Genomic DNA, 21,067 nt, shown 5'->3' with positions numbered 1-21,067 from the left:
AAAAGTTAAGCCTTAAGGCAGAGGTTTGCCTTAAGGCAAGCTTTTGCCCAAACTCTGCCTTATAAGGTTCAAACAAAGTTTGAATTTAAAACTCTGCCTTGCGATTTTTTAAAATTTTGTTTAACTGAGCGGGAGTTCGAACTTGAAACCCATGAATTTTTAGGCGAAGGACAAAAATTAAAGACTAGTGCCTTTGAAGGACATTCGCGCAAAAAAATGCTTATTTAACGCGACATACACCAAAGAATCGGGACGTATCATTTTGGCAAGGATTAGGGGAAAACAGTACAAACTAGGAGTATATGTGCCCAATTTTAAGAATAAGTTGTCCTTAAGCAAAGATTAAGACATCATCTACTGTCAAACTCGTGATTAACTTGTATCATACTCTAAAATATTTTTAATCCTTTATATAATATAGTATGTGACTAAATTATCCTTTATCTCTTCCTTAACAATTCAAGGTGGCTATATGTCTTCTAGGAATAATAAGGGTAGGAAGATAAAAAATAATACTGTATTCTTGAAAGATATTCATTAATCAATTTGTTTTTAAGTAAAGTGACAAGATAAAAAGAACTGGATCAAGTAGAAGTGTAGGGTGGCTAACACCAATTAATGCACTAAGTTATTAATTATTCATTGCAAGTGAATGATGATGAAGTAAAGATGAATCCAGAAAAAGGTTGGAGCAACAGTAGCCTCTGAAACTTGTAAAAGAGCTAGCATCGTTATTTCCGTTAGCTAGGTTCCAAAATTAGTCTGGAACAGGTAAGTAAATTAGAGCAAAAGATGTCTTATCTGCATGGACAATGCCACAAGGCCTATTGCACCGAAGACCACCAACGCGTGGCAAAGGAAGTTCATCAAGAACTAAAAATTCCATATGAATGAACCCCATCTCTTCCAACAGCCAAGTAATGGCTCTAATTGCTTCTCCTACTCCGCCATACACCACCAGCAATAGTGACAATTCACCGTCTAGCAGCGATAATATTACTGTAGAAGTTGATTACAGTAAAGGTGTGAAGTATCTAGTTGATAATTCAAAGGACATGAAAATGCTGCCTCCCGAGTTTGTTTTGCCACTGCCAGAATCTGAAAGGCCATCGTTGGCAATCCATGGTTCAATTCCTGTTATAGATTTGACTGGCCTTTATGGACCTGTTGAGCAAAGACTGTCCACTATACATGCCATTAGTTCTGCTTGTGCTGAATGGGGATTCTTTAGGGTCAGTTACCTTAATTCCCAACTCTCTCTCTCTCTCTGTTTTATTATATTTAAGTTATGTGGACGGTGGACCGACAACATATAGTTATTTCATACCATTGATAAAATTAATTAACTTACAATAGTAAGTAGCTCTTTATATCAAACATAACATAGAATTAGAGTGAAAACATGTTTACTAGAATCGCTAATTATGACTTTGTTTACAAGTTCTTACGCTCATGTATAAACAATTAATCGCTAAACAATTACTAAATGGTTTCTTGTGCATGAAAGTAAATGAGTGTTAATCAACTGATAAGCCAAATGTTTTTTTTTTTGTCATGAGTACACTAGTTTTCTGTTTCCTGATCTTTCCTATTACTTCTATTTACTTTGGAATGTCAAGTATATGATTAAGATTCTTTAATCAAATTTTATGCTAAGATAAACGCTTGCAAAATTCACAGGTGACTAATCATTGTATAAAGATCTCTATCATGGATGAGATGCTTAAAGTCATAGAAGAATTTTTCAACCTGCCATTGGAAGAGAAAATGAGATATGCTTCAGAAAATGTGATGGATCCAGTAAGATATGGAACAAGTTTGAACACTAGCAGAAAGCATGCCCTTCATTGGAGGGACTTTCTGAGGCACTATGGCGGTCCAGTTCCTCACAGCTATAACCTTTGGCCAGATAATCCCTCGAGCTACAGGTAATTATCAATAATGCTTTAACACTTTGACACCAAGTCGTTGTAGTATAGTGGTAAGTATTCCCGCCTGTCACGCGGGTGACCCGGGTTCGATCCCCGGCAACGGCGCAATTGTTTTTTTCAGAAGCATTCTTTCTACCCCACAAAGGTAGGGGTAAGGTCTGCGTACATTCTACTTTTTCCTGACTCGCTGAAGTATAGAGGTAAGTACTCCCGCCCTTCACACAAGTGAGCCGGGTTCGATCCCGGCAGCAACGGCGCAATATTTTTTTCAAAAGCAACCTTTCTACCCTAAACGTGGGGGTAATATCTTGTATATGCTACTTTTCCCCGACTCCACTCGCGGAATGTATCTTCTTGGTGTTGCTTAACATTTTCCTAGCTATTAAAATTGAAGTTATGTTCTATCATCTATGCATTTTTTAATTTATAATGAAAATTTTATACTAGCATCTATGTATTTTTTTAATGTATATAAAGAAATTTTTATACTAGCTATCAGATTAAGTTAATTTACCATAAAAAAAAAATTATGGTAATCTAAACTATTTAAGTAATAACCTACTATAATCGGTTATATTGAGTTAATCAAGGTGTAAAATAGTTCCACACTATCGATAAGTATAACTTAAACTCTTTATATTCTTTCAACTCATTGTACTCCTGGGCAAATGGCAATCCAAGTTGAAAATTGCTTTTATTTTGTCGCATCCTTCTATAATTGATGGGATTTCCTTCCTCTTACATGCACCATCTTGGAGAGTAAAATTTTTTTATTACAATTTTTGAATCATCATATATTTTTCACTATTAAAATTATAACGAGTTCTTTGGTGTAGTTACTATTTAAATTTATTTCAAATTGTCCCATTTTAAAGGAAAATTAGATGATTTGTATTTGTTCCTAGAATTTTGTTGCTCCAATCTTTTTGGAGTGAAGAGATAGTAGCAGGTTCTTCTTTTTCACCTTTAGTGATAAAACTAATCAATTGGTACGTGTATCTGAAGGCACGTCGCAAAGGATTACTTAAAGGAAGTTTGGCAACTTGCTGTAAAAATATTTGGTGCAATATCAGAAGGATTAGGCCTCGATTCAAATTACATAGAGAGGGCACTTGGAGATCAAGGGACTCGTATTATAGCTGCAAATTATTATCCACCATGTCCTGAGCCAAACAAGACATTGGGACTTGCTGCACATTCAGATCATGGTGGTCTTACTATTTTGATGGACAATGGAATTCATGGCTTGCAAATTAAGCACAATCAAACATGGTTTGCTGTTCCTCATGTCCCGGGCACTTTCGTCGTCAACCTAGGAGATTATTTGGAGGTTAATTTCATCATTTTTGCTTCAAATTTAATCCATATAGTATCAGAGTATCGTAATTAGGGTTGTTAAATAAGCGAGTTGAGCTGAATTTAAACAGGCTATATGATTGAGTTAATAAATGGATGGGTCAGAGATAACCTGACTAAGATGAGTTGGGTCAAAATTGCTAAACAAAGAGATATAATCCACCCAACCAGCCAACTCTTACCAAGTTCTGATTTATTTGCTTGTTTTCTTGTATTTTATTTAGTTAGCTAATAAATTGTTTTTCTTTGTTATGGTAAAATATATCATATCAAATAATTTTTTAAAAATATTTTGACAGAAGGATTAGGCCTCAATCCAAATTACATAGAGAGGTAACTTGGAGATCAAGGGACTCGTATTATAGCTGCAAATTATTATCCACCATGTCCTGAGCCAAACAAGACATTGAGACTTTTGTAGGTAATCTCTTAAAAATATTTTGACAAGGTTTTTGTAGGTAAATTTAGGTTACATATTTAGCCCATATCAATGCAATTTTAAATGAACTGAATTGGACTAGTCAAAATGGGCTTAGTTAAAAATGAGCAGGACATTAACTCGTCTAAACATGACGTATCGATCGAGTCATATTTTCACAAGCTAATTTTATAATCCCTAACTTTGATTATTTGAATTTATATTGTTTGTGCATTTTCTTTTTACTTGTTAGAGAAGGTTATACTTTATTGTTAGGATATTAATATGATAAAAAGCATCTTATTTTTAGAAAACTTTGTCCCAAATCTCAGTTACTAACATTAAACCCCATATTTCTCAGATATTGAGTAATGGCAGGTACAAGAGCGTAGAGCATCGCGCAGTAGTCAATGCGGAAAAAACGAGGATCTCTGTAGCTGTAGGCCATGGCCCAGAAATGACAGCTATAGTTCAGCCTGCAGGCCCACTTCTCAAAGAGAAGAGTGAAAGAAAGTATCGGCCCATTGTGTACAAGGACTATATTAAAGCCCAACAAAGCACTATTAAGAGAGGAAAAAGTGCCTTGCATGAGATAATGACTTCCACAAACAACAAAATATACGATTGAATTTGAGTAAGCGTGTCAAATGTACTGGTTGGATTGAATTTAGGCGGGTCAAAATGAATGAGTTAGGTCACCTGCGCTGATATGAGTTTGTTAAAATGAGATTAAAAAAAGGGTCATAGTTCAACCCGCCAACTCTTACCAAATTCTAATTAGGAACTATGCTTCCTAGGCTAGTCTTCGCTTGTAAGGACGTTTAGTATGTAATTTTAATGGATTTTCTCATCACAAAATAAATAAATAAATAAAAAGTGATTGATGCCAACGGGACACATATTAATTTTTTATTGGAAGTAAAAGAAATAACAAGGGAAGTCATGCAGCTTCCTTATCATGAAATTGCCATTCAACTGGTAAGGACCATGTTACCAGTTACACACACACAATTTACATCACCTTCATTTTATTTGGTGTCTTGTTATGCTAGAAAATGATCTGATAATATCTAACTCTTGAACTAGCGCTTGCGGTTTAAATTATTAGAGTGTCGCACCATTTGAAAGAATATGCTGTTACATATTTGCTTATATACGAAATAAAATGTAGAATAAAATAGTATATGTATAATACATAGGCAGAAAAGGATCTAGGTTTGAAGTTTATAGATTCATACAATAATTTCAAGTTAACATAAAATAATAACTGAATCCTCAATCAATCATTTATAAATATTTTTTAGAATAAATAAAAACAAAAATTATTAGGTTGTGCGTGACTCATATTAGATTTGCTCCCATAGATATAGGTTGGAGTGCCTAAAATGACACCTTTATCCCAATTCATTTTAACAATATGTGTTACCTCTAGTAAAAGAGTTAATAACAAGGGAAGTCATTTTTGTTTCTTTTAGGACTATAATATCACTAAACTATCACCATTTTCCTTAAAAAATATTAAACACTAGAAAAGTTTTCTTCTCTCTTAGTTGGCATGCCATGTCACATTAAAACTCTATTTTTTAATAATAAACTTATTTAACTCATCAAACCCATTTAACACACACTCATATCTAATACCCGATTTTAAACGATTAAAAGATTCAAAGACGCGATTTATCAAAAAATTTTATTTGCATTTATATAGTCTATGATGTTTCTTATTTTATTTTTATCAATTACTTTATTATGAATTTAGTATTAATTGAAAGTATACTGTATATGTGGAATTAAATATAAGAGAATCTAATTCATGAATGGTATACTGTACAATGCCATTTGAAAAAAAAAAGTCATGGAATAAAACAAGAGAAAAAAACCATATTGCGAACCCAGCTCCTTCATCACTATTAATTAACAACTATTAGCCGATTGTAGAAAAATGATTGAGTCCGGCGCCAAAATGGCACAGCTTGAAGACAAAAATGATATGTCTCTCTATTTTTATATACCAAAATGGACTTTTTGCTTATCCAACTAAAATGTTAACCCCATTTAACATTTGTAGAAAAAAATTGTAGTATATGTAAATAAATTTTTTTTTTTTTTTTTTGTATTTCGCTAGGTTACTAGCGAAATGTAATTCATTTTTTTCTTTTTTAAAAAAAAAAATCCACTTTTTAGTGTGTTTTTTTTTTTTTTTAAGTTTCCTAAAATAAGATTATGAAAATATAAATTTTTTAGGACACAAAAAAAATCAATTTTCCCGATTTATTGTTTGATATTTTAATTAATTAAAAAATCCAATTTTTCATTTCTTTTCAAAAAAGCGGATTTAAAAAAAATGAGATTCATTTTTCCCGATTCTAAAAAACCATTTTCCGCATTTTTTTAAAACAAAAAAAATAATTTATAAATAATTTACATTTTAAAAAATAAATTAGTGTTGACCGTTAGTCAAAGGGCATAAATGAGCCAAAAAGTTGAATTGAGGGGTGTTTGTAGCAAAATAAAATGAAGGGTATTTTTTATTTTTACATATTTTTAAATTTTTAACAGAATATTTGGGAGTTGATTTAAAACACTCACTTACGCAAAACTTAAGGTATAATGTATTATACTATTTTGATTTGCTCCCAATAGAAATACTACGTCAAAGATTTTTTTTTTTTTGTATAAAGGATTTTACCAGTAGTTTTGGAAACTTTAGGTTTAAGTGTTATATTTTTGTAAGGTTATTTTAGTCAACTTTATATGTCGAGAAAATTAGTCCTTTATTTTCAAAAAATTCCGTTGTATGTGAAATTGACATTCCCATACAACGAATTTTTACGTTGAAATCTATTGCGTATCATCATCTTATGTAAATAAACCTCTGAAATTTATAGGGGAAAATTGAAATCGAATGGGATAAAAGGTGTTTTTTTAAAAATTTGGGGAGTTAATTCAAAAAAAATACGCAAGTTCAAAAAAAAAAAAACGCGTAAAACGGACGTCCGAGCGCAAAGTTATAACCATCTAAAGTTTGACCACTTTACAACTAGTTTTTCTCCCTATACTTTTTAGAATTATATTTATATTCAAAATAAAGTTATGTCTTAATTAAAAAGTAACACGCTTAAATCAAAACCTTAAAAAATAAAACACTTAAACCTTAAACAAAACTTACTTCGGTACCTTTTTCAACCCCTTAAAACGACGATCCGAACGTTTACGTATCCTTGATTATTCCTTACGTTAAAAAATAAAAATAATCGTTAAATGGAAAAAAACACTAAGCTAGTAAAAGATTTATTAAAATAAGATGTTGCGATCTTTTTATGGAAAAAAACACTAAGTTCCTGCCGTGTTATTTTTTCGTAACATTCGAATATGTTGCGATCTTTTAAAAATAAGATTTATTATACACAAAAATATACTTAATATTTACTAAATCACGCACCCACATAGGTTTGATTTGGGATAATAAAAACAAGCCAAGTTTTAACTGTGGACATTTTTTATTATTTATCAGTTCACTAATGCCATCTTAAATGAATTTCGAGCCTTGAAATTGACATTCAAAACATATCGGATTACCATCTTGAGATATATTTTTTATCCTAGATTTTTACTAAATATGAATGAAAATTGTGCAACAAAGGGAAAAAATTCAAATTGAATGGGAAAAAAAGAGGTTTTAATATTAATCGAATATCCTAATTCACGACGAGAAAAGGATCAAAATAGTATATTACCTTTAGTTTGGACCTAAAAACTATATATGTTCTTTTACATGAGCATTTTATATACTCCCCAAACTTAGTTTTGTTAAAATTTAACAAAACATAGCAAAAATGCTCCCGAACTATTGTCTAAAAATACCCTTCATTCATCTATTTTGCTACAAATACCCCTCAATTCAACTTTTTTATTTATGCCCTTTGACTAACGGTCAACACTAATTTTTTTTTAAATGTAAATTATTATTACTGGCAAATTATTTTTTTTGTTTTAAAAAAAATCTGGAAAATGGTTTTTTTAGAATCAGGAAAAATGAATCTCATTTTTTAAATCCGCTTTTTGAAAAGAAATGAAAAATTGGATTTTTTTAATTAATTAAAATATCTGAAACAATAAATCAGGAAAATTGATTTTTTTGTGTCCTAAAAAATTTATATTTTCATAATTTTATTTTAGGAAACTTAAAAAAAACACATGAAAAAGTGGATTTTTTTTTTTTTAAAAAAAAAAGGAAAAAAATGAATTACATTTACAAGAACCTAGCGAAATACAAAAAAAAAAATGTATTTAGCCAGGTATGTAATGAAATGCATTTTTTTTTTTTTACATTTGACGGAAAAAAGATTATTTACATTTCGCCAATAACCTAGCGAAATACACAAAAAAAAAAAAAAAAAGACGAATTACATTTCGCTAGTAACCTAGCGAAATACAACAAAAAAAAAAAATTGTATTTCGCCGGTGTATGTAACGAAATACAATTTTTTTTTTACTACATTTAGTGTTAAAATTGGATAACCAACGAAAAACCCATTTTGATATTAAAAAAAGAAGACATGCCATTTTTGTCTTCAAGGTCCAAAAACGTGCCATTTTGGCGCCGGAATAAAAAATGATTGCACATTTAATTGAGACATGACAACAAGCAGTGATAAGATCTATGGAATTTAAGTTATTCATATTCAACGATGATTTAATTAGCTATATAGACAAATGGCAGAAGTCTTGTATAATCGAGAATTTAGGTACAATAATATAAATCAAGGTCATCATTGGATTGGACGGATTGAAAAATCATCTTAGCTTAAAGTGAAGAAAAAGATATTTTGATTAGAGAGGGATAATAGGGATAAAAAAAAAAAATACTAAATATTTGGTTAGTCGTATAAGAATTCGCATAATTATAATTAGCGTTTGATTTAAGAAAAAGGGTAGAAAAAATATTGGGGAAAAAATGCAAGACTTTCAGTGTGTTTGGGACAATGGAAAATGTTTTCTTGATAAATAGGTGATTTTTTTATTATATTTTGGTATTTGGTAAGTAAATAAAAAATATCTTCTCAAGAACATTTAAATATAGAGTTTAAGTTCTATACGTTGTTGGTGTAAATAATTTTGAATCTTTCGGGTATTAAATCACTAATATTATTTGGGTATAAAATAGCTTTTCTTTTTTTAACCAGATCTAAAATCGGGTATAAGGCATGGGTTAGGTTGGATTAAATGGGATTGATGTGTTAAATTAGTTTATTATTTTAAAAAATAGTAGTTTAATGTGAAATATCATGCCACCTAGGAGAGAAAGAAATTTTTATGGTGTTTTGTATTTTTTTGGAGAATAGTGATAGTTGAGTAATATTATTATCCTAAAAGAAACAAAAGTAATTTTATGAGGCAGTTCTCAAAATATGAGTGACCATTTAGGGAATTAACTCATTATTTGGGGATCCTAAATTGGACAAAGGGACTAGAAATAGGGAATAAATTTACAGTTATTTTAGGGAGTATAGTTGCATTATTATCCACGTGTCCTTCATCTTCTCCTCCTTGCAAACCCACCTTAAACCTTATCTCCTTCTCTGCCAATTCTCCGCCAGTGAAGTCATTCATTCTTATACAGCCAACACATCAACTCATTCTCACATACAACTCATTCTCCCCTGTCCTCACCCCACCGCCAAGCAATGGCTCTAATTACTTCTCCTAATTCTCCGCCAGTCACTAGCAATGATATTACTGTGAGCGTTGATTATAGGAAAGGTGTGAAGTACCTAGTTGATAATTCAAAGGACATGAAAATGCTGCCCCCCGAGTATGTTTTGCCACTGCCAGAAAAAGAAAGGCCATCCTTGGCGATCCATGGTTCAATTCCTGTTATAGATTTGAGTGGCCTTTATGGACCTGTTGAGCAAAGGCTGTCCACTATACATGCCATTAGTTCTGCTTGTGCTGAATGGGGATTCTTTAGGGTCAGTTACCTTAATTCCCAACTCTCTCTCTCTCTCTCTCTCTCTCTCTCTCTGTTTTATTATATTTAAGTTATGTGGACGGTGGACCGACAATATATGGTTATTTCATACCATTGATAAAATTAATTAACTTACAATAGTAAGTAGATCTTTATATCAAACATAACATAGAATTAGAGTGAAAACATGTTTACTAGAATCGCTATATATGACTTTGTTTACAAGTTCTTACGCTCATGTATAACCAATTAATCGCTAAACAATTACTAAATGGTTTCTTGTGCATGAAAGTAAATGCGTGTTAATTAACTGATAAGCCAAATGTTTTTTTGGTCACCAGTACACTAGTTTTCTGTTTCCTGATCTTTTCTATTACTCCTATTTACATTGGAATGTCAAGTATATGATTAAGATTCTTTCAATCAAATTTTCACAGGTGACTAATCATGGTATAAAGATCTCTATCATGGATGAGATGCTTAAAGTCATAGAAGAATTTTTCAACCTGCCATTGGAAGAGAAAATGAGATATGCTTCAGAAAATGTGATGGACCCAGTAAGATATGGAACAAGTTTGAACACTAGCAGAAAGCATGCCCTTCATTGGAGGGACTTTCTGAGGCACTATGGCGGTCCAGTTCCTCACAGCTATAACCTTTGGCCAGATAATCCCTCGAGCTACAGGTAATTAGCATAATGCTTTAACATTTTGACACCAAGTCGTTGTAGTATAGTGGTAAGTATTCCCGCCTGTCACGCGGGTGACCCGGGTTCGATCCCCGGCAACGGCGCAATTATTTTTTTCGGAAGCAGTCTTTCTACCCCATAAAGACACGGGTGAGTAAGGTCTTTGTACCCTACAAAGATGCTAGGGTAAGGTCTGCGTACATCCTACTTTTTTCCGACTCGCTGAAGTATAGCGGTAAGTATTCCCACCCTTCACACGGGTGAGCCGGGTTCGATCTTGGCAACGGCGCAATATTTTTTTTGGAAGCAACTTTTCTACCCCAAAGTAGGGGTAATATCTTGTACATCCTACTTTTCCCCGACTCCACTTGGCTCCACTTGTGGAATGTATCTTCTTGTTGTTGCTTAACATTTTCTCAGATTATGTTTTATCATCTATGTAATTTTTAATTTATAAAGAAATTTTTATACTAGCATCTATATATTTACTAATGTATAAAGAAAATTTTGTTCTAGCTACAGATTATGTTAATTTACAAAAAAAAAAAACATTTATGGCAATCTAAACTATTTAGGTAGTAACTTGCTATAATCGGTTATATGGGGTTAATCAAGGTGTAAAATAGTTCAGCACCATCATGTATAACTTAAACTCTTTATATTCTTTCAACTCATTGTACTCCTGGGCATTTGGCAATCCAAGTTGAAAATTGCTTCTATTTTGTAGCATCCTTCTATTATAATGGGATTTCCTTCCTCTTACATGCACCGTCTTGGAGAGTAGAATTTCTTGATTACAATTATTTGAATCATCATATATTTTTCACTATTAAAATTATAACCAGTTCTTTTGGTGTAGTTACTATTTAAATTTATTTCAAATTGTCCCATTTTAAAGGAAAATTAGATGATTTGTATTTGTTCCCAGAATTTTGTTACTCCAATCTTTTTGGAGTGAAGAGATAGTAGTAGGTTCTTCTTTTTCACCTTTAGTGATAAAACTAATCTTGGCACCTTTTCTTGAGCCGGGAGTCTATCGGAAACAGCCTTTCTACCTCTCAAGGTAGGAGTAAGGTTTGCGTATACTCTACCCTCCCTAGACCCCACCATCGAGGAATACACTGGGTATGTTGTTATTGTTGTAGTGATAAAACTAATCAATTGGTACATGTATCTGAAGGCACGTCGCAAAGGAGTACTTAAAGGAAGTTTGGCAACTTGCTGTAAAAATATTTGGTGCAATATCTGAAGGATTAGGCCTCGATCCAAAATACATAGAGAGGTCACTTGGAGAAGGGACTCAAATCCTAGCTACAAATTATTATCCACCATGTCCTGAGCCAAACAAGACATTGGGACTTGCTGCACATTCTGATCATGGTGTTCTTACTATTTTGACGGACAATGGCATCCATGGCTTGCAAATTAAACACAATCAAACATGGTTTGCTGTTCCTCATGTCCCTGGCACTTTCGTCGTCAACCTAGGAGATTATTTGGAGGTTAATCTCATTACTTTTGCTTTCCATTTAACATATATACTTAGCGTAAATATATGAAACTTGGGCTTAACTCAACCCGATAAGTTAGCTCATGAAGGGAGATTGTCCAAATTCATATAAGCAAACCACTAGCTAGTCTCATTACTTTTGCTTTCAATTAACTTATAACTATGTCCGTAATGTTATAGAGGTGTCAAATGATAGGATGGACTGAATTTGGACGAGTGAAAATGAGTTGAGTTAATGAGCGGGTCATTATCCCATTCAAAAGGTTACTTGGGTTGAGATGGCGGGGTAAAATGGACTAAACAATGGGTTATTAACCCGACCTACCAACTCTTACCAAGTTTTAATTTCTATGTTTGTTTCTTATAGTTTATTTAACCACCTAATAAAAAAAAACTTCCTTATAACTTTATATAACATATCAAATAATTTTTTACAAAAAATATATTTTGATAATTTTTTCATGGGTCGGTTTGAGCTACATTTTATCCCAAATCAGTCTAACTTTTAGATGGTTGAATTGAACGGGTGAAAACAGACTGAGTTACTAAACGGATGGGTCATTAATCCGCCCAAACTTGGATAAGTTGAGCGTATCATATTTTCATGAGCTAATTTTAACTTCCTTAATCGCAATTATTGGATTTTATACCGTCTGTATTTGTTAACTTGTTATAGCCGTTGGTAGGATATTAATGTTGTTATAAGCATCTTCCTTTTTACAAAACTTTTAATTCAAATCTCAGTTACCAACAAAACATTTTTCTCAGATATTGAGTAATGGGAAGTACAAGAGCGTAGAGCATCGATCAGTAGTCAATGCGGAAAAGACGAGGATATCTGTAGCAGTGGGCCATGGCCCAGAAATGACAGCTATAGTTCAGCCTGCAGGCCCACTTCTCAAAGAAAATAGTGAAAGCAAGTATCGGCCCATTGTGTACCAGGACTATATTCGAGCCCAACAAAGCACTATTAAGAGAGGAAAAAGTGCCCTGTATGAGATAATGACTTCCACCGGGGGCGGATCCACCCTTAGGATGGGGTGGCATGGCACCCCCTAGATTAATAAATTTTTTACATATTGATATTATAATTTGCTTAAATTATGTTAAATATTTAATCCTGCCACCTCCAGTCGTAAATTAGATAAAGGTGTCATGACTGATAGACATAAGTTTAAATTTATCTTGAACATTTTTCAACTCTCATTTTCTTTGTACTTTTTTACTTCTTTTGTACCAGTAATTCCTTTTTTAGCTCTCTCAATTTTTCATTTATCTTTTTATTATTTATATTGCCTTTCTCTTTTTCTATTATTTTATCCGTGATCTCTAGCGAGAACACACAAATAAAAACTTCAAATCTTAGATCCGCCTCTGACTGCCACTTACAACAAAATAGACTATTAAATGTGAGTACGCATGTCAAATGTACGGGTTGGATTGAATTTAGGTGATTCAAAATGAGCTGAGTTAAATAATTGAGTTAGGTTACTTGGGTTGATATGAGTTGGTCAAAATAAGTTAAAATATAGGTCATAGCCTAACCCGCTCAAGTACTCTTACCAAATTCTAGTTACACCCTGTTTGGATGGTCGTTACCCATGGTTTCATAATGTATAGTATCGAATTGTATTGTACTATATTAATGAATACAATGTTTGGATAGAATTATCGTTTGTTGGGTTTAATAACATTTTTATTATTTGGTTTGACTGTAGGGTATTGTATAATAACATGTAAGTTTACTAAAATGCCCTTAATCTTAATTACAAAATATTTTATATATATATATTAATAAAACTAAGGTAAATGATAAAATAGAAACTTTAAAAAATAAGTAGGTGGTGGGTGGCGAAGGGTGGGGCGTGAGATGGGGTCGGGGTAGGTGGGTTTGGGCTGTGATGGAAGGGGGTTGGGTAGGACTTGTTTATGTATTGTGCCTATGTAATACGTAACTCTTGAACTAGCGCTTGGGGTTTAATTATTAGAGTGTTGCACCACTTGAATGAATATGACTTTATTTGTTTATATACGAAAATAAAATGTAGAATAAAATATATGTAAAATACATATATAGACAGAGGCAGGTCTAGATTTTCAAGTTTATAGGTTCCTAATTCCTATGATAATCTCAAGGTAACATAAACTAATAACTGAGTCCACAATCGATCATTCATAAATATTTTGGTGGACATCGTAATACAAATACAGGGTATGAACAAAAGTTATTGGGTTCGCGTGAACACATATCTTAAGGGCTAGATCTGCTCCCGTAAATAGGTTGGAGCGCCTAAAATGACACATCTATGCCAATTCATCCATAACAATTTATGTGTTACTCTTTTCGTCTCATTTAATGTGAATGTGCTATTATTTTTGGGAGTCAAAAGTTTTTTTTTTAACTACAATGTTCTTTATTTCTTTAAAATAATTTGAATCATTAGCTATGCTAACTTGTGTACTTTTTGTGTAGTTTTCAAATACAATATGAATTTTCTTTAAAAGAAATATGAAAAATTTATAACAAATAAAGTTAAGTGTTTTAACTCTTGTATTTCGGATCCTTTACATAAATTTAGACAGTATATTATGGATTGGGCTCCTCTCCATTTCCCTTCTCTCCATTTTCCCCAAGTTTTACCTTAGATTAGGGACACATGGCATGTGTTAGAATTAATGGCTAGGATTTAATTGACTAAAACAAGTCCCTAACCATGGTTTACATAATTAATAACTTATCCATAAATATATAAAAATATTCTCTCTCTTCCTATTTTACGTTTCCCACTTTTTTTTCCTACGCAGAATTAGACTCATTATTCAATTGGTGATATACTAATTCTATGATATTACAGAATATATTCCATTATTCCATTACTAATTCACAAAATATATTACTAATTATATCGGATATCACCATTATTCAATAGGTGATAGCTCTTTCGTTTTTCTTTATCTACAGGATATCACCATTATTCAATTGGTAATATTTCTTTCGTTTTTCTTTATCTACATAGCAGGGTTGAAAATCCCTTTTTCAATATTAATTTTTGAATTGATAACTTACACTCTATCTTCCAATTCCTTTTTGAGTTAATCTTTTAGTTGGGAAATATAAAAGAGGAAGAGAGAGAATATTTTAATATATTTATGGATAAGTTATTAATTATGTAAACCATGATTAGGGATTTGTTTTAGTCAATTAAATCTTAGTCATTAACTCTAATCCATGCCATGTGTCCCTAATCTAAGATAGAACTTGAAGAAAATGAAGAGAACGGAAATGGAAAGGAGCCCGTATATTATTATTCCTACGTAACTAACCGTAAACCACCCGATCCCTTTAGCATTTATGGGACGTTAATATAGATTTAAAGTCTGCTGGCACTCTGTTGCTCCCGGATTTCCGATAACTGTCTACAAATATGGGAGTCTTCAACTGCTTACATACGATCGAAACTAGAACTTTCGAATTTGAGGAGCATCTATAATTATATCAGCTATTTAAAGTCAGACTGCATGCAGATGATTAACTCAATTCATATACAAGAAACAAGAAATAATAGTTTTAAATAAGAGTAAGTACTTACGTACATATATGGACACTTACCTTCTATAAGGATCGTACACAAATAGGGCAATCAATTGTGCCACCATTCATATATAAGTCCAGGGGCGGATCCACAGTAACGGTGCCGAGTTCATCTGAACCCAATACTTCTATACGGAGTATAAATTGATGTATAAATTCACTAAAAGTAGAACAAATACTAGTAGATGGAGTATCAATTAACCCATAGCTTTTAAATTATAATAGCTTAATGCTAAAAATCTTGAAGGTTAGACCCATAAAATTTAAATTTTGGATCTGTCTCTGCGTAAGTCATGACTATCTTATATCGCGAGCTGCTTCTGCTGCTCATCAACGTCACCCATGTTCATTCCTCAAATTAAGCTTTGGCTGCACGTTATATATATTATCCATAAACGATCATCGGCCAACAACCTAGCTAGCTAGTAATTTACTCATGTCGCAAAGTTGGTATTAGGTGGTGGCTCTATATATTGCTATCTTGTATTATCTATTTCTGTCTAAAGTCAGCGCCCGCAAACATATAGCCGTGGCCTCGTGGGTATGAGTTTATCCTAATCAACTATTTTTTATATCATAGTTATATACGTGCAAAATTCTGAAAATTAAGTGTTATAACTATACGTTTTGAATGCATATTTTCAAAGAGTGCTGAATGAACTCATTAATTTTAAATTTTGAATTTGTCTTTAACAGTGTAAATTCTTGTTGAAAATGGCAGCGGTGAGTTTCAAATTCAGAATGTCTTTGCATGCTCTAATATCATGTTAAAGTGTAAATCCATCTCATCTAAAATTTAAAGTCACGATGTCTTTTTATTGAGTAACAAATAGCCGGAATGCAATACTCCCTCTGGTCATTTACTTCTCCATTGTCATTACAAGATACTTGCGGCTTTACAAAACTAAGAAAGGATTATTTTTTAAAATCTTTATCGTTACTACTCTAATAATCGTTCAAGAAAGAAGTAAAAAGATTGAGAAAATAAAAAATAAATAAGGAAAATATAATTAGTCAACCAAATCTTAATAATGTTTTCTGATGTGCACAAAGTTAAAGTGCCTCGTAAATTAAAAAAATGTCATGCGGCTTTAGAAAAGTAAGTAGGGGTTTGGCCATAGAAACCAAAAACAATTTCACTTTTTTTTTTGAAATTTTTGAAGTTGGAGTTGTGTTTGGCCATAGTTTTTGCAAATAATAATTGGTTGTTGAAATCTATTTTTCCTAAAAAAAAAATGAAATATGATTTATACCCCCAATTTCTAAAAACTAGCAAAACCACCCAAAGAAATTAATAAACATAACCAGTGCGAGAAATATAGCAATTATACTTGAGATCCGCTTATGGAGTGCTCAAAAATGATGGTTTTTTTCCATCAAAAAGCTGCAACTAGGAGGCTTATTGGTGTACACAAAAAATATGGTATTTCTAAATATGGTTTTGTTGCAAAATTCCCACCTGCTTCTTTTTTTTTTAGAAGTTTTTTAGCACATGATGTTCAATGTTGTTGGAGTGGAGAGCAACTGAGCAATATAAGTTGCCTCTGACCAGTGAAAAAAGTTGTATGAACTTTTAGGGTAAAAATTAAGTAACATAAAAACTTTTGGGGTAAAAATTAAAAAAAAAACATAAGTAAAGGCCCAAAACAGAAAATAAAAAAGTGAAAAACAGGGTTTTGGTTGTTTCCAAATTTTAAATACAACTTCAAGTTGTATTTGGAATTGGTATGGCCAAACACCGTAAATTGAAAAAAGTAAAAAAATATTCCGGAAAAAAGTGAATAATTCATGGCCAAACGGGTCCCAAGTCTACCCATTTTTTCAAAGTCATGAGACAATTTTTTTATTTCTAATGGGTTGTCTTGTTCGTTTAGAAAAAATATTTCCTGGCTTTAAAAAAGAAATAAGTCTACCCATTCTTTTTAAATAAATCAGATCCGACCTAGCATAAAAAAATTACCACATGGCTTTAAACAAATAAGTCTACCTATGGCATTTTTTTAATCAAAAGACAAGTTAAATGATTTTTTAAAAAAAAATTGTCAGCGAAAAGGGTATATTTGCACCACTTGTGTAACGGCAGGGTGTATATGCACCACTTTTTTAACGAGGGGGTATATCTGCTCTAACACACAAAGTTAAGGTGTAAATTTGCACCTTTCCCTAATAACTTTACCTCCTACCCAATTTTTTTTTAATAATATTGTACTCGTATATACAATGTAATACGATACGTTATGCAACCATTTATAACAACCATCCAAACAAGCAGTAAGATGCCAGTACTTAATTACTGACAATATTTGGACTTCTAGGTTTGTATTGCAGCTTAAGGTTATGGAAAATCTAATTTAACCTCGAATGAATGAAACAGATGAATTAAGTAGTGAGAGAACATAATCAATCAGAAAACTGATAAATTACGCTGTCAAACGACAAACGATGAACTGATAATCAATGCTTTTTTATTACTGAATACAGAAAAAGATCCTCAAGAATACACGCCCTCGATGGGCTTATAAATAATTTCTTCCACCAAAGAGCTTACAGATCAATCTTTATTCAAATATATATATATATATATATTAAGACAACTGCAGATTGTTTTGACTTCTTTGTCCGAAATTTACAAAACAATCACAAATGCCTATACGCCAACATATCATACAGAATCCAAGCATTTATTTAATTTGTCTTTCTTTCTTCACTCCTCCTCTTCAGCTCTTTTTTTTTTTTTTTCCTTTTAACACAAGATCCTAATCAGCATAATAACTTCTTTTCAACAAAGCATCAGCTGACTCCTTAATCAACTTCCAAGCTGAAATTACATGTCTATCCTCTGTCAACGTGGCACCTACTGCAAACCTTAACATGTATATTCCACCTGCTTTTGTGTGTGTCATGTAAACTTGTCCACTTGAGTTAACACAATCAAGCAACTTCTTGTTCAATAGCTCAATATACGCCGGTTCAGATTCCTTAACCGGGTTGAACCGGAAGCACACTAGCGAAAACCGCCTAGGCACAACAATCTCGAACCTCGGGTCAGACTTAACGAACCCTTCAAACATTTTGGCCATTCGAACATCGGACCTAATGTGACATTGTAAATTGGCTACGCCATAACTACGCATAACGAGCCATAAACGGATGGACTTGAACTTTCGACCCGTACCAACTTGCCAGTCTTTATAATCCACAACTGAGTCATATTCAGAACGTTTATTTCGTAAATACTCGGGATTCGTGCTTAAAGCTTTTACTAGCACATTCGGCTCTCTCACCCACATGCAACAACAATCTAAGTAACTTAATAACCACTTATGTGGGCTAAGACTCAACGAGTTAGCATGTTCAATACCATCAAGATATTGTCTAAACTCTGGACATATGCATGCACTACCACCATAAGCAGCGTCCACGTGGAGCCAAATGTCAAATTCATTAGCCACCTCAGCTAGTTGACTTATAGGGTCAACTGCTGTGGTTGAAGTGGTCCCTACAGTAGCACAGAGGAAAAGTGGGACAAGTCCATCTGCCACGTCAGCTTCAATAACTCGACGTAGGACCACAGGAGATAAAGCAAAATCACTTTCAATAAAAGTTGGTATTGCCCTAATATTGCATGGGAAAATACCAGCCAGCTTGCAAGCCTTGGTATACGTAGAATGTGTTTGATCAGAACCATAGACTACGAGCTTTCCAATATTATCAGCACCTAGATTTTCGAGCTTACGGTCACGAGCTGCAATTAAGGTAGTGAGTATAGCTTCACTAGTTGTACCTTGAATTACACCACCACCCGTGCCAGAAAACATGAACGTTTTTGGTAATTTCAACATATTAGCTAGCCAATCCATGACTATCATTTCCAACTCCGTCATGGCTGGCGAAGCCAGCCAATTAAATCCGACGGAGTTGAAACAATTGCATAGCATTTCTCCCACGAAAGCCGCGGAACTAACCGTGGCTGGGAAAAATGCAAAGAAATTAGGGCTCAACCAATGTGTCATACCAGGGACAATATGGTTTGTGACATCTTTCATAATGGTGTCAAATGGTTCGGGGCGATAAGGGGCATTTTCGGGTAATTGGGTACGAAGATAACCAGGTTCGACTTGACTTAAAACCGGGTAGTTCTCAATGTTCTTATAATAATCAGCAATGAAGTCTACCATTTGATGGGCTTGGGTACGGAATTCTTCAGGGTCAAGTGGGTTGAATTTTGCGACATTGGATTGAGTTTGAGTGCTGTTATTTGAATCAAGGCTTCCCATTTTTGCTATCGAATTATTAATGAGGAGAAAAGGAATTACAAGAGGGAGATTTTATAGAAGAAAAGTTAGGGAAATGGGTGACAAGGATTGAATTGAATGGGAAAAGAGGAATTGAACAAAGAGGTAGTTAGGAAGAGAGAAATTAGAGTTGAGACAAAAGGAGAATTTGGTATTGGTTGTACTAGTAATCAAAGGCTTTTGGCGCTATCCGTGAAAAGTGAGGTGGTGGGGTTTGTGCAGTCAATACTGCGGTGTGTCTGCCTTTGGTTTCATATTTGACAAAATAAGGTATAAGATTCCTGTTTAATTTTCTTAATTTAATTTTTAGAGATATATGTTTATCTACTTTAATTTTATATTTATTTTAGTGAGTTTTTTTAAATTTAATTTTTTATAACGATGTTACAACAACGACAACATAGTCGGTGTAATTTCACAAATAGAGTCTTGGGAGGGTAGAGTGTACGCAGACCTTAATCCTATCTTGGGAGGATAGAGTGTACGCAGACCTTAACCCTACCTTGGGAGGTAGAGAGGTTGTTTCTGAAAGTGCCTGAGCTTAAAAGAAAACATGACAAAAAAAGGTCAGACAAGAGTTGATGAAAGTATAACGATGTTGTCCGAATTAATTTGCGCGCACTTCGATTTTTCCTTTAATTTCATCATACTCGCTAGAATAATAAACATTTGCATAAATAATATTTTGAAATTAGAATAGGGTACTAATTATGTAACAGTACTCCATATAAAAAATTTATACAAATTTATATTTGCTAGAAAGGAGTGATTCCCCTATTAAATTGTAGATTTACTTGTATTGATAGTCGTAGAGGCATAATTTTCCCATTAAAATATTATTTTTGCTTGTCAAGTGAGATTTCTTATTCATTATCAAAAAAAAAAAAAAAAAAAAAATATATATATATATATATATATATATATTATATATATATATATCTATCTTGTTATAAATGCTACTTTTGTTTATTTTGCTAATAAGTATGTGATTACTTCTCGAAAATGTTGTTTTTGTTTGTCTTGCTAATTAACTGAAAGACGGTTGTTTGTTGTTCTATTATAGGTTGGTTTTAATGATTTGGATAAATTTTACATAGTTTGATTCAAAACAATAGCCGACTCATTTATTAAAAAAAAAAAAAAAAAAAAAAACTATCCACTTTTCCATACTTTGAATACCCTTAGCACAATTCCTTGCTATGCCCCTGGAAGGTTGATCTGTTAAACACTCTTCGCAGAAAAGTTTAAACTGCGTATATCGGTCCATAATTTGGTCTCAATTGAAACAACTAAAAGTCCAGAAATA

The 21,067-nt window shown here is 32.8% G+C and overlaps 3 protein-coding genes and 2 non-coding genes across 6 annotated transcripts; 4 read left to right on the top strand and 1 right to left on the bottom strand.

The window, feature by feature from the left end:
- Positions 1-545: 545 nt before the first annotated feature.
- On the top strand, positions 546-4,595 carry LOC132037654 (protein DOWNY MILDEW RESISTANCE 6-like). 2 transcript variants are annotated; one of them, XR_009409949.1, is made up of 5 exons: positions 546-1,232; positions 1,681-1,928; positions 2,937-3,261; positions 3,587-3,708; positions 4,067-4,202. XR_009409949.1 is itself a non-coding variant. In XM_059428199.1 (4 exons), exons 1-4 carry the CDS (start codon positions 891-893, stop codon positions 4,331-4,333), a joined length of 1,182 nt encoding a protein of 393 aa, XP_059284182.1. In that variant the 5' UTR covers positions 554-890; the 3' UTR covers positions 4,334-4,595. The 2 variants fall into 2 exon arrangements, 1 of the variants encoding a protein (XP_059284182.1); XM_059428199.1 differs by lacking the exon at positions 3,587-3,708 and having other exon boundaries at positions 554-1,232; positions 4,067-4,595.
- Positions 1,965-2,036, top strand: TRNAD-GUC (transfer RNA aspartic acid (anticodon GUC)). The gene has a single exon. It is a non-coding gene; the product is annotated as a tRNA-Asp (tRNA).
- Positions 4,596-9,392: 4,797 nt separating the features above from the next.
- LOC132038381 (protein DOWNY MILDEW RESISTANCE 6-like) lies at positions 9,393-12,933 on the top strand. Its single transcript, XM_059429058.1, has 4 exons — positions 9,393-9,677; positions 10,114-10,361; positions 11,545-11,866; positions 12,643-12,933. Exons 1-4 carry the CDS (start codon positions 9,393-9,395, stop codon positions 12,931-12,933), a joined length of 1,146 nt encoding a protein of 381 aa, XP_059285041.1.
- On the top strand, positions 10,397-10,468 carry TRNAD-GUC (transfer RNA aspartic acid (anticodon GUC)). The gene has a single exon. It is a non-coding gene; the product is annotated as a tRNA-Asp (tRNA).
- A 4,976-nt stretch (positions 12,934-17,909) lies between the features above and the next one.
- On the bottom strand, positions 17,910-19,834 carry LOC132037607 (tryptophan decarboxylase TDC1-like). Its single transcript, XM_059428141.1, has one exon. It carries the CDS (start codon positions 19,741-19,743, stop codon positions 18,223-18,225), a length of 1,521 nt encoding a protein of 506 aa, XP_059284124.1. The 5' UTR covers positions 19,744-19,834; the 3' UTR covers positions 17,910-18,222.
- Positions 19,835-21,067: the final 1,233 nt, after the last annotated feature.

Source organism: Lycium ferocissimum, chromosome 11, assembly GCF_029784015.1.
Source record: "Lycium ferocissimum isolate CSIRO_LF1 chromosome 11, AGI_CSIRO_Lferr_CH_V1, whole genome shotgun sequence".
In the NCBI taxonomy this organism is placed as follows: domain Eukaryota; kingdom Viridiplantae; phylum Streptophyta; class Magnoliopsida; order Solanales; family Solanaceae; genus Lycium; species Lycium ferocissimum.
The sequence above is the reverse complement of the archived record's forward strand: the minus strand, read 5'-3'. Positions and strand labels throughout refer to the sequence as shown.

What these genes read in the sequence shown, in the direction of transcription:
- LOC132037654 (XM_059428199.1), top strand. Translation starts at nt 891, where the DNA reads ATGAACCCCATCTCTTCCAACAGCCAAGTAATGGCTCTAATTGCTTCT. An exon ending in GATAATCCCTCGAGCTACAG is followed by an intron (nt 1,929 to 2,936) that starts GTAATTATCAAT and finishes GTGTATCTGAAG; the next exon opens with GCACGTCGCAAAGGATTACT. An exon ending in ACCTAGGAGATTATTTGGAG is followed by an intron (nt 3,262 to 4,066) that starts GTTAATTTCATC and finishes CATATTTCTCAG; the next exon opens with ATATTGAGTAATGGCAGGTA.
- LOC132038381 (XM_059429058.1), top strand. Translation starts at nt 9,393, where the DNA reads ATGGCTCTAATTACTTCTCCTAATTCTCCGCCAGTCACTAGCAATGAT. An exon ending in GATAATCCCTCGAGCTACAG is followed by an intron (nt 10,362 to 11,544) that starts GTAATTAGCATA and finishes ATGTATCTGAAG; the next exon opens with GCACGTCGCAAAGGAGTACT. An exon ending in ACCTAGGAGATTATTTGGAG is followed by an intron (nt 11,867 to 12,642) that starts GTTAATCTCATT and finishes CATTTTTCTCAG; the next exon opens with ATATTGAGTAATGGGAAGTA.
- LOC132037607 (XM_059428141.1), bottom strand. Translation starts at nt 19,743, where the DNA reads ATGGGAAGCCTTGATTCAAATAACAGCACTCAAACTCAATCCAATGTC.